Genomic DNA, 13,236 nt, shown 5'->3' on the forward strand with positions numbered 1-13,236 from the left:
AGATCCTGGCTTGGGCTGACAAGTGGCAAGTAACATTTGTGCCACACGGGTACTGGGTACCAGGTAATGATCATCTTCAACAAGAGAGAATAAATCATTTGCCTTTGACATTCGGTGGCATTATCATTGTTGAATCCCCCATTACCAACATCTTGTGTGGGGGAGGGGCGGGGGTTACCATTGGCCAGAAACTGAACTGGACTAACCATATAAATATGGTGGCTATAAGAGTAGATCAGAGGTGAAGATTCCTGCAGCGAGTAACTCGCCACCTGATTCCCCAAAGCTTGTCTACCATTTATAAGGTACAAATCAGGTGTGTGATGGAATACTCCCCACTTGCCTGGATGAGTATGGCTACAACAACACTCTAAGCTCAGCACCAGCAGCCTGTTTGATTGGCACCCCTACCACAAACATTCACATCCTCCATCACCGTTGAACAGCATCTACAAGATACAGAAGCTCATCACAGCTCCATTCACAGCACCTTCCAAGCCCATGGCCACTACCATTTTAGAAGGACAAGGTCAGCAGACACGTGGAACTCCACCACCTGGAAATTTACCTCCCAAGTTGTTCACCATGTTTTGGAAATATATCCCCATACCTTCACTGTCACTGGGTCAAAATCCTGGAACTCCCTGCCTCATGGCACTGTATGGGTGTACCTACTCTACAGAGACTGCAGTGGTTCAAGAAGGCAGCTCACAACCATCTTCTTGAGGGCAATTAAGGATGGGCAATAAATGTTGGCCTAACCAGCGACACCTCATCCCTTAAATTAGTAAAATGAAAGAAGAGGATTTGTTTTGTTTTCTAATCGCAATTGTTTCAGAATTTTTGTCTCGTATTATTTTGTAAGAGCGGTTCCTGTCATTTCAAAACCTTTATTACTGTTTTAAAATCGCAACTGCTGAAAAAGCCTGCAGCAGCAAGCTTGTATTTGGAGGCAGTGGTGGTGAATGTTGAACAAGGATGCAATAATTGATTGGGGAGGTACTTGAGCTTTAAAACTGGTTTGAGAGCATATAAACAACATGCTAGAAATAACAGAGTAAGTATGTTTTCAGTGTTGAACCTAAGAAAACAGCGATAATGTTCTTAAAATACAGGTACAGTGTCTCAAAACCAGCAACCTCGGGACTGGATCTTGCAATATTGGGTTGAGTAGTTCAGGCTGGGTTAGGGTTGCTCAGATTGTGGGACAAGACAGGTGTGCAAAATCGCTAGCTTTTTTCTTTATTACTTTATCAGAGCTCAGAGTGTGGACAGGGGCAAACCCCTAATTCCTGCTCCAAAAACCAATTCAAATTGAATCCAATTCATGGTCCCCACAAGAGAGACCTACCAGAGCGAAAATGCTAGAAAATCTCAGTTGGTCTGGCAGCATCTGTAGGGAGAGAAAAGAGCTAGCGTTTCGAGTCCAGGTGACCCTTTGTCATACCAGATCCAGGCACTATACCTGACCTCGCGTTCCCCTTAGCCAAAAGGCAGCCAAAAGGAGCTAGTCGATGTGCCAATAAAACATCAACAGTTTTCAAATAGCTGATTTGAGATACCGTACCTGTACTGAAGGTTATTTTGTGTTCATTTGTTTGGCATTGCCTAAGAAGTGCAGCAATTTATTGTGATGAATCTTTGCATTTCTAGTGTTCAGACAGATAATGATTTCCCTCGCTCAGCATGCTTCATAATGAATGTAATTTGTAACTTTCTTCCAACGCATTTAAGTTTCTGCCTTTGCCTGCACAGCTATCTAATAATAGTTTTGCTACTTCAATAAATGATTGCAATGAACTACTGTGTAGTGCTGCAGACTTCCAGCAGTTACAAACAAATGAAAAAGAAATCAGGTGGAGGCTATGTTGCAATCACAATTGAGCACTTTGAGGGATTTTTTAAAAATAGTTTTATTGCTGTTTTGCCAGGAGACAAGTTTCGCAGTATAATAGACGATGCCTGGTGGTTTGGATCAGTACAGAGTCAGCATCCCTTTCAGCTTGAATATCCTGACAGTTTATTCCAATGTTACAATGTTTGGTGAGGAACTCTTATCTTTTGGATGTTGTTAATAACTTGCATTGATGTTATTACATTCAATTTGATTGAGATGGAGTGGAATGCTATTCATAGAATGATTTATTTATGAGGATATGCATTCTGTCTACTCCAGATATCCAGCACTTTCAAATAAATTGCAGTGCTCCTCTGGCACCCTCTTATTGGCTGACTTCCCACTTGCTATTGACTTATGTCTTACTCCCCAACTTCCCCTTTGTTAAAAATGTTTGTTACAAATAGAATATTTTCATTCCTTTTTTAAGACTAAAATTATTTATTGAATTATTTAAGCATGTTATTATTTAAGCAGAAAATAACAAATGGGGAACTGATCTTCCTGTGGAAAATTTAATATTTTATCTGCTACTGCAGGGAGTAAGAATTTTTTAATGCAAAGTAAAATAATTTTGTGATGACTGATAGGGATTAAAACTAAGAGCACTTGAAAAGATTTCAGATAGTCTAATTTACAACTCAACAATTTAGTTTTAAATTAAATGAGACCTCTGAGGTTGCTCATTGCTGGAGAAGAGGATGTCCTGGAGGGGATGAGGAGAGGCTCTATTTGGTTGAGCTAAGAAACAATAGAGGTACCAATGCATTGCTGGGCATCTTCTACAGGCCCTGTGGTGCAAAAGATATAGAGAAGCAAATTTGCAAGAAGATTAGAGAAGTGCAAAAACTATATGATAGCTGTTACGAGCTTTAATTAACCCAATATAGATTGCGTTAATACTGTAAGCAGCTGAGAAAGGGAATAGTTTCTGAAGTGTTTTCAGGAGAATGTTCTGTTCAGTATGTTTCTAGTCCAACGAGGAAGGAACCATTGCTAGATCTAGTTGTGGGAAATCGGGCTGGATTCTCCACCGGCGGGATGCTCCTCTTAGCTGGCAGCCCGAGGGTTTCCCGATGGCGTGGGGCTGCCCCACAATGGGAAACCCCAGTGACTAGCCGGCGTAACGGAGCATCCCGCCAGCGGGATAAAATAGAAATGTGGTGCGGTCCCCGGTGGACAGTAATCATACTATTATATGGTTTCAGCTATTATGGAAAAGGACAAGGAGTAATCCAAAGTATAAATAATTGGTCCTCTCCCAATTAATTTCAGTGTTGTGAGAACAGATTTGTTCCAGGTAAATTAGAATGGGAAGATTAGCAGAACACTGAGTTGCCTCTAAAGAGGAGTTTGTTTGGGCATAGTTGAAATAAATTCCTACAAGGGGATAAGATCTATTGAATCCAGCTGTGCTATAAAACTCGCTGACCATGACTAAAAATAGGGTGCATGTGACAAATTTCAGTTGATAAGAACCAGGCTGAATCCAGAACTTTGAAAAAAGTGGAGAAAGTATGAGAAGTGGTTGGCAGCCACTATAAAAGGGAATCCAAAATCCGCTATAGGCATACAAGTAATAAAGGGTGGAGTTGGTCAATAAGGCACCAAAGAAGAGACATAGAGGACATAGAACATTACAGCGCTGTACAGGCCCTTCGGCCCTCGATGTTGCGCCGACCTGTGAAACCACTCTAAAGCCCATCTACACTATTCCCTTATCGTCCATATGCCTATCTAATGACCATTTGAATGCCCTTAGTGTTGGCGAGTCCACTACTGTTTACAGGCAGGGCATTCCACGCCCTTACTACTCTCTGAGTAAAGAACCTACCTCTGACATCTACTTGCACACCAAAACTGACAGGAAGCTGTCAAGCCTTGCCTGCTGGAGATCTTGCCACTGCCTCGACCAGCCTCCCCAGGCTAAGTCCGAGCGTTCGGTGGCAATGCCAGTGCCGACGAGGTCAGATCCGGTCCCTCGCGCGTCGGGGAGCCGTCCCCGGCCTCGGCGGGGCGTCGGGCTGCCGTTTGGAACGCCGGCCGAAAACCCGAAAAAAAGGGCGAAAATCGGAAGAAATTCGCGCCCGATCGGGCCGAGCGGCCGGCGGGGCGGCAGCCCGGGTTGGTCTCCGCAGACCTGGAGGCTCGAGGGGACCTTTCCGACCAAAGTCCATTTCTCGATTTTCCACCTCCTACCAATCTGCAGGTACCCCGCCAACCCCTCGTGACGCCACATATGCATAGAGGCTGAAGGCAAGACTGAAGTTCATGGTTGAGCAATTTGTATCTGCCCTCAGCAAGGTAGAAGATGCTGCCACAGTCATAATAAAAGAGGAAATTGTTAATGCACTGGGTGGGCCAAAAATTGACTTATCAAAAAAGTAAACTCGGATTGATTAGGGTAATGTTGTTGTGATGTGCATGGACTTCCAAAAGGAATATTAATGAAGTCCCACAACACGCTTGTCAGCAAAGTTCATGTTCTTGGAATAAAGGGGCACTAGCAGCATGGATACAAAGTGGGTTGAATGGTTTTTAAGAAGGAATTGGATAATCATAAATTTGCAAAACTACAGGAGAGAGTGCCGGTGAGTGGGACTAGTTGAATTCTTGCAGGCTGTCTGCACAGATATGAAAGCCAAATGGCCTCCTGCACTATATTTGTTCTCATTCCCTATTTTTCTCATTTGAAACTTTTTTGACCAATGCTAGTCAAGTGCCATGAAGAATTTTAAAATTAGAAATGTATTAATAAATTTGTAACTCAGTTAATGTCTTAATTACTTAATGGCAAATCAGAGATTTAAAGTACATGGGTACCCAAAAATTAACCAAGCTTAAAATCTACAAATACAACAAAGGCACAAGGCAATTTAATAATTATAGATTAACAATCTACCCCTTTTGTTTTTCAACAGTCATGTGTCATTTTTAAAGTGTCCATCTATTCCTGAAGCTACTCGCCTGTGCTTATGCTGTATCCAGTCAATATATAAATGGTGTAAGGGTGGAGTTGGTCAATAAGGCACCAAAGAAGAGACATATGCATAGAGGCTGAAGGCAAGACTGAAGTTCATGGTTGAGCACTTTGTACCTGCCCTCAGCCACAGTCATAATAAAAGAGGAAATTGTTAATGCACTGGGTGGGCCAAAAATTGACTTCTCAAAAAAATAAACTAGGATTGATTAGAACTAGTTACAGTATGGTGGGATGTTGTAGCAACACTATTGAGTGATGAATTCTTGGTAAAAGTCCCTGGCAGCTGACCAGAACAGTATTCAGCTACGATTCTCCTAGCCGACCCAAACTGTGACACCAGTGATCCCAGTCAATCAATATCAATAACCTGTGAGTGCTAGCTCCAGTTTGTTTTTGCCTGGTACATCTGGATTCACTGGAGATACAATCGGGAAGCTTTGGTCACTCGTTGGGACCCAGCAAAACCTTGATCCCTGGTACCAGCTTCATAGCACTGTTCGTTTCAACTGCTGGACAGGATTAAGTGAATTATGTTGACTGTATATGCATACCATTTGAGGTTGTTTTTAGGAGTAACATAATGAGAAATGGTATTCAATAAGGCTATCAGGTAATTGAAAAAAAATGCATCTGTTACATATATACTTCAGTGAAGAAAGAGAAAACTTGAACTTGTACAGAACCTTTATTAAATCTTTGATATTCTGTGACTGGTTTATAAGCAATTCCAGCATACACTTTGTAAGAGGCAAGATGAATGACCAGTTAGCATTTTGCTCGTGCTGAATGGTGGCTAGGGTACCTGTTGAACAACCTGTTGTGTGGTGCCATGGCTGAGTCAAGAGATCCAGGAATTTGGTCTCTGCTTAAATTAAAGTTTCATATAAACATTGGCACCTATTGTTTTAATTAATTTTGGGATGTGGGCGTCGCTGGTTAGGCCAGCATTTATTGCCCATCCCCAGTTGTCATATAGGGGCTGGTTTAGCACAGTGGGCTAAACAGCTGGCTTGTAATGCAGAATAATGCCAGCGGCACATGTTCAATTCCCTTACCGGCCTCCCCGAACAGGCGCCGGAATGTGGCGCCTAGGGGCTCTCCACTGTAACTTCATTGAAGCCTACTTGGAGGAGACCCAAAAGAGGCTGAGGGTGGAGGATCTGGGGAAATCGCTCCAGACAACAAAACCTTAGGACCGTGGGAATGCCCGACTGCCCCGAAGGTGGGGAGGTACTTGGCTAAGATTCTCGAGAAGCTGATGGGAGAGGTCGACCGAGTGCTGACGGCGATGATGGTGCGCTTCCAATGCTTTCGGGACAAGAAGATTCTTTGATGGCCGAGGCATACCAAGAAATGTACCTTGGAAGGGAACAAGCTGTGGGTATATCAAGACCTGGAAGCAGAACTGGTGAAGGTGATGTCCGGGTTCAAGGCTGCCCTGTTTAAAAGGGGGATGAAGTTCAGAGTATTGTATCCGGCCTGTCTTTCTAGAAGCGAGGGTATTATTTTGACACACCAGAGGAGATAATGGAGTTTGAGGGATAATGGACTGGGAGGAGAGGGAGGACATTGAACTTTGGAGGAGTATGTGTGTTTTTGTTAAAAGCTTTCGATGGTTTACTTGAGGGCAGGTTTTCTCATGGGGGAGCATTGAGGGCAAGTGCATCTTTTATTACTCTTTATGTGTTGTTTAGAGATGTATGGTTGGGGTGGGGGGGAGAAGAGGAGGGCTGCTGGGGGAGGTTGGAGACCTTGGGTGAGGGCCATCATGCTAGCTGGGTGGGCTAGTTAACGGGAATGAAGTGGGGGGTTTGACAGGAGATATGTGTAGAGGGGTTGGGTTTGGTTCGTGGAATGTGAGGGGGTTGAATGGGTCGGTGAAACAGTCATATGAGTTCGCACACTTGAGGACTCTGAAGACGGATGTGGCCTTTTTGCAGGAGATGCACCTGAAGACGAGGCTGAGAAAGGGATGGATGGGGCAGGTATTCCACTCAGGACAATGAAGACGAGGGGGGTGGCGGTGTTGGTGAATAAGCAGGTGGTGTTCGAGGTGGGGAACATTGTGGCAGTGGAAAGTTGGATGGGTTGCCATTGGCTTTGGTAAACGTTTATGCCTATAATAGGGATGATGTAGATTTTCCGAGGTGGCTGTTGGGGAAGATTCCTGACTTGGACTCGCACCGGTTGATTATGGGGGGGTGGGGGAATTTTAATACGGTGATGGAGCCACTGCGCTTTGGAAGACGCTCAAGGCGGTGGTTAAGGAGGCGTGTATCTCAATTCGTGCATGCAGGGAGAAAGAGTGGGCGGAGATGGCGAGGCTGGTAGCTGACATTCGGAGGGTGGACAGGAGGCATTCAGAGGCCCCGGAAGCAGTGCTGTTGAAGGAGAGGCAGAGGCTTCAGATGGAGGTTGGGTTAGTGTCTATGGGGAAGATGGTGGCAGCTACGGAGGGCCATAGGGGCAGTACATGAATACTGGGAGAAGGTGTTGAGGAAGCAAGAGGTGGTGAGCGAGATTAGCAGAGTAAGGGATGACAAAGGTAAGGTGGTGATTGACCCGGACGAGGTGAATGGCATGTTTGAGATTTTCTACAGAAGGCTATGCGAGTCGGAGTCCCCAGCCTGGGAGGAGGGGTTGCGGTAGGTTTTGCACGGGCTGGGGTTTCCCAAGATAGAGATGGGCTGGTGCACGGATTGGAGTCAATTGGGTTGAGGGAGGTGATGGACAGTATGGGGGCGATGCAGGCAGAGAAGGCCCCAGGTCCGGCCAGGTTCCAGTGGAGTTTTAAATGAGTTTGAGGCGGACCTGGGGCCATTGCTGGTGAGGGCGTTTAATGAAGCAAGCGAGAAGAGGGAGCTCCCCCCGACATTGTCGGAGACTTCCATCTCCCAGATATTAAGAAAGGACAAGAACCCGGAGCAATGTAGGTCATACCGCTACTGCATGTTGGCGAAGATGTTGATGTCGTGAATCGAGGACTGGGTCCTGTGGGCGCTGGGCGAGGACCAAACGGGGTTTGTGAAGGTGAGACAGTTGACGGAGAATGTGAGGAGGCTGCTTAATGCAATCATGATGCCTACGGGCAGTGGTGGCGATGGACACAGAGAAGGCGTTCAATTGGGTGGAGTGGGAGTATCTGTTTGAGGTGTTGGGGCAGTTCGGACACAGGTTTGTGGACTGTTTACGGTTACCGTACAAGTGTGCGGAAGAACTGAGTGAGTTTGGGATATTTTGGGCTGCATCGGGGGACAAGGCAGGGGTGACCGAGCAGCTGGCAATGGTGCATCGGGTGTCGAGGGACTGCTGAGGGGAGGGTCGAGCATGGGGCCTAATTTTATTCAGATGACCTGTTGTATATCTCCGACCCGTTGGGCAGTTTTGGTTGGTTCTCTAGGTACAAGTTGCCTAAGGGAAAGAGCCAGGTGTTCCCGATTAAGACTAGAGGGCAGGAGAGGAGATTAGGGGAGCTACGTTCAGGGTGGTGGGGGCGAGCTATAGATACTTGGACATCCAGGTGACTCAAGGTTGGGCACAGCTGTACAAAAAAGTTGAACCTGGCTCGGTTGGTGGAGCAGATGAAAGTGGATTTCAAGAAGTGGGATGTGCTGCCACTGTTGTTGGCGGTGTGGGTGTTGACAGTAAAAATGACGGTGCTGCCAAGTTTCTGTTCGTGTTTCAATTTTCGACCCCAAGTCATTTTCAAGAAGGTTAAGGCGCTGATCTCAGGGTGTTTGTTGGGGCGGAAGACTCCATGGGTTAGGAGGGTTTTCCTTGTGTGGGAGCGAGGTGGCGGGGTGAGGTTGCTGACGCTGCCGAACATCATGAATACTACTGGGCGGTGAATATCACTGCGGTTAGGAAATGGGTCGTGGCGGAAGGGTCGGATGTTCATAGGGGGTAAATTTGAGAGGTCGGAAGACCTGGAGGAAGAGTGTGAACTGCACAAGAGGGGGGTCGGTTTTAGGTAACTGCAGGTCCAGGATTTTATAAAGAGTGAGGTGCCGTCCTTTCCAGGGCTGCCACCCCTGGGGTTGCAGGACAGGGCTTCAACAATAGAGATGGGGTTGGGAAGGTCTCTGATGGACTGGGAAGGAGGGGAATATAAAATGCAGGTGGGAGGAGGAGCTGGGAAGGGGGGGGGGGGGGATGTGGATGCCAGGACATGGGCAGAGGCCCTGTAGAGGGTGAATTTGTCCTCATTTTGTGTGAGGGTAAGCATTGAGTTTATAGTAGTACATAGGGCACATACAGAACAGTAGGTTTTTTGAGAGGGTAGAGGATAGGAATGGCCAGTGCGCGGGAGGCCCGCGAAACATGTCCACATATTTTGGGCATGCCCGAAGATCCAAGGGTTCTGGCAGGGATTTGCGGACGTGATGTCCAAGGTGCTGGGGGTGGAGGTGGCCCCGAGTCCAGAAACAGTGATATTCAAGGTGTTGGAAGATCTGGGAGCGCAGGGGACAATAGAGGTCGATGTTTTGGCCTGTGCCTCCCTTATGGCCTGGAGACGGATCTTGCTCGGGTGGAGGGACTAAGAGCCGCTGAAAGCGAGAGTGTGGGTGAGTGACTTGGTGGAATTCCTGAGGCTGGAGAAGGTCAAGTTTGTCTTGAGGGAGTCGGTGGGTCGGTTTACTCTGAGGTGAAAACCGTTTATTCATTTCTTTAAGGGGGTTTCAGGGGTCAGCAAAAGGGGTTAAAATGGGGAAGGCAGGATGGGAGATGGGGGTGATATTAGGGGAGCAGGTGGGGGGGAGGGGTGGTTGCTGGTTGTTTCTAATGTTGTTTGGTTTTGCTTTTATTTGTTTATATGAAAATGCCTTGAATGAAATATTTTTTAAAAATAGCTGAGTCAAGATGGCACCGCTTGAACAACCTTCACTTGGCATCAGTTAGTTCTGATGCACCTCTTTTAAACTATGATGTGATTGTGCACATCATTTAAAGCTTTGAGTTGCATGTTGCAACTTTTTTAAAAAATTGTTCTGTTGTATTTTTAGCTGGGATAATAATGAGTTGGAGAAGATGAGCCCATGGGACATGGAACAAATTCCTGACAATGGTAGGACATTTAAATTAATTTTGACAGTACAGTGTTGAAAATACATATAAAGCAATAGCATTAATTGTGCATGCTATCCCTGCACTACTTTGTATATCTGATAAGAATTTTGTTTTAATAAATTTGTGTAATTTCCTCCTGTTACGTGCAGTTTGGAATTGCAGGAAAATAAAGTTGTAGGAGCTATTGTATAATGTTTTCGCACATAACAAAAGTTTTGAAATTCGCAATTGCAATCCAAATTGCATTATTGAATTATGATGCATGATGCCACAGCAGTTTGGCTATTTCAAACTTATTGCCTTACAAATAAGATGAACTTGCAATCGTTGCAAAACTGCAATTTAGTATACCTTCACTGCAGGTTACTAATATGATTATGAAGGAGTGAAAATCTGCTTGATGGAATCCAAGAGGATAAGCATTTAAAAAAAAATATGGTTACCAACTACTTTTTTGATCTACAATGTGTGCTTTTTCAGCTGCCTACCCTGCTGACATTGGTGCCAGTGTTCCTGTCACTCCAGAGGAGCTTGAAGACTTGTTATATAAACCTCAGGAGGGTGAATGGGGATCCGGCTCCGCAGATGAAGAACACAATCGTATCATTCAGGGAATCGAGCAGCTGCTTACAATTGGTAATTGTCCAATGAAGTTTCAATTTAATTCAAATCGTGAACCCCATCTATTGTGTAGAGAAGTTTAAAATTCCGTTTTCAATCACATGTTGTCAATACTTCAGAAGTTTGAAAGATTAAAAGCTTGTTTTGGAGCAACTGAACAAACAGTAAGTGTAGAAATTTTAATTTATTTGACAGAAATGGCTGCAGCATTTTGTGCCCCTGTGGATCTCTGTGCCTACCCGCTGTATTGCACTGTGGTTGCATATCCAACTGACCTAAGCACCATCATGAAGAAATTGGAAAACCGGTTTTATAGGTGGGTTTTCATTTCCGCTTCAGAAACCAAATTTGCTTCAGTTCTTTTGCATTTGTTCCCCATTCCTAATTACCGTGAACGTCGATGGTGAGAACTTTTTTTTAACAATTGGAACAACTTCCGATGTCGTTAAAGATTCCAACACGTAGTGTGGGACTAGAATCACGTGTAATCGCAACTGAGTAGAGTAGTAGATTCCTTACCTGAAGGACATTAATGAACAAATTACAAAGATTATTGAATTCTGTTTCAGGTGCATTTTTAACTCGGGTGGAAAGTGAATGTAAGACCGCAGGATACAAGTCCAGTGCACTTTTAATTTCTGAATGTAAGCACCCATGTGCCGAAGTTATGCTGCGAAATGTTAGCAGACAAAACATTTAAAGGGGTGGAAATTTGTCTCTAGCAGTAGTGCAAAACGGGGGGCGGGATTCTCCACTCCCACGCCAAAGTGGCCGCGCCATCGTGAACGCCGTCGAGGTTCACGACGGCATGGAACGGCCCCGGTCCCGACTGATTCAGGCCCTGACAATGGGCCAGGATCGGGGCAGCGTCAGCTACACGTGCCAGGCCTTGTCGCCCGCGTAAAAGCAGCGCCGCATAGATGACGCGGCCAGCGCGGCATAAAGGGCGTCATCCGCGCATGCGCGGATTGGCCGGCGCCAATGCGTGGTTGCCGTCTTCTCTAAGTCCGCCCCGCAAGAAGATGGGGGACGGTTCTTGCGGGGCCGCGGAAGGAAGGAGGTCCTCCTTCAGAGAGGACGGCCCGACGATCGGTGGGCACCGATCGGGGGCCACCCCACATTCCAGGTAAAGCCCGGTGCAGGATCCCCCCCTCGCCCAGGATCCCCCCCAGCATTCACGCACCGCCCACAACTGCAGCGACCAGGTGTGGACGGCGCCGGGGGGAACCCGCCGTTTTGGCCTGGCCGCTCGGCCCATCCGGGCCTCAGAATAGCGGGGGTGCCGGAGAATCGCCATTTTCCATGTCTCCGGCAATTCTCCAGCCTGCGGCCCGCGAAACTTCGACCGGGCCGTTCCCGCCGCTTGGGAGAATCGGCGTCGGGCCGGCGTCCCCGGAAATTTTGGCGACCCAGGCGATTCTCCCAACCGGCGTGGGAGTGGAGAATCGCGCCCAGGAACTATGGAAATTGCCGCACATTATACTCCGTGCCTGATATTCAATTCTGTTTCCGTCAGTAGGTTAAGCATCAATTGCTGCATAGAGTACCTGGCCAATCCGGCAGTGCACTCTGTTTTGCTTCACACCCGCCATCTCCGCCCGAATGAATTTCTGCCTCAGGATTTTCATCTGACTTCCCTTATCTACTGTCCTAGTGGAAAAATTAATTTATTCTTGTATGCTGTAATTTCAGGGTTCCAGTTTTTTTTGCTTTCCACCACAGTTCATATTGTTTCTCATTGTTCATGTGGTTACATGCAAGTTTAAGAAACTGATTATCAAAACCAAACTTGTGTTTTTATTCACAGATCACGATTCTGTTGCCAGTTAAAACAAATTTAATTTATTTTAATCCACATTGTATACTCCATATTCAAAACAGATTCACCCAATTATCCAATGTGGGAAAGACGAGGCCGATTCCCTTCATAAATATTCTCTGAAATGTATTTCTCCGCGTTAATACATGTACATTTCAGCAACAGTATTAGAATTCTTGGCCACGCTATTTCATCGACTTCATGCCAAGTATTTGGTTTCTAGAATCGATGTAAATATTCCAACCAACCTATTTCCATATATATAAATCGGATTGCCTCAGGCACCGAGACATAGATGGCCCGTCCTTTTACTCACACTCTAGGATGTGATTACTGTTAATCAGTAATCACAGCCACGGAAAATTGTCATTGTCACATAATCCAAGTTTCGCAATCGTATAGAATTATTCTGCTTCCTTATTAACCCAGGTACCATTTGGAGCTAAATGAACCTACTTGCAGGCCAGTGGCAATGTCATTGAGAATGATGAAATTTGTTGTTATTTATTGCCCACCCTACTTCATTCAAAAGAGCAGTGTACGGTTAGCACTGTTGCTCCAGAGTCCCAGGTTCGATTCCCGGCTTGGGACACTGTCTGTGTGAAGTCTGCACGCTCTCCCAGTGTCTGCGTGGGTTTCCTCCGTGTGCTCCGGCTTCCTCCCACGAGACCCGAAAGACTTTAGGTAATTTGGACGTTCTGAATTCTCCCTCTATGTACCTGAACAGAATGTGCCGATTAGGGGCTTTTCACAGTAACTTCATTGCAGTATTAATGTAAGCCTACTTGTGACAATAATAAAGATTATTATTTTTATTTTAGCTGAGATTAACTGTGTGCAGAAGGAGGA

The 13,236-nt window shown here is 45.8% G+C and overlaps 1 protein-coding gene across 2 annotated transcripts in view; it reads left to right on the forward strand.

Annotated features, from left to right (window-relative positions):
* brwd3 (bromodomain and WD repeat domain containing 3) overlaps positions 1-13,236 on the forward strand; it is a 137,223-nt gene that overhangs the window by 93,156 nt on the left and 30,831 nt on the right. For both annotated transcript variants that reach the window (XM_072505140.1, XM_072505139.1), the window contains exons 28-31: positions 1,932-2,043; positions 9,884-9,945; positions 10,428-10,583; positions 10,764-10,884. In XM_072505140.1, the coding sequence (XP_072361241.1) occupies positions 1,932-2,043; positions 9,884-9,945; positions 10,428-10,583; positions 10,764-10,884 (451 nt within the window). The remainder of the gene's footprint in view (positions 1-1,931; positions 2,044-9,883; positions 9,946-10,427; positions 10,584-10,763; positions 10,885-13,236) is intronic.

This window comes from Scyliorhinus torazame, chromosome 5 (assembly GCF_047496885.1).
Source record: "Scyliorhinus torazame isolate Kashiwa2021f chromosome 5, sScyTor2.1, whole genome shotgun sequence".
Taxonomy (NCBI): domain Eukaryota; kingdom Metazoa; phylum Chordata; class Chondrichthyes; order Carcharhiniformes; family Scyliorhinidae; genus Scyliorhinus; species Scyliorhinus torazame.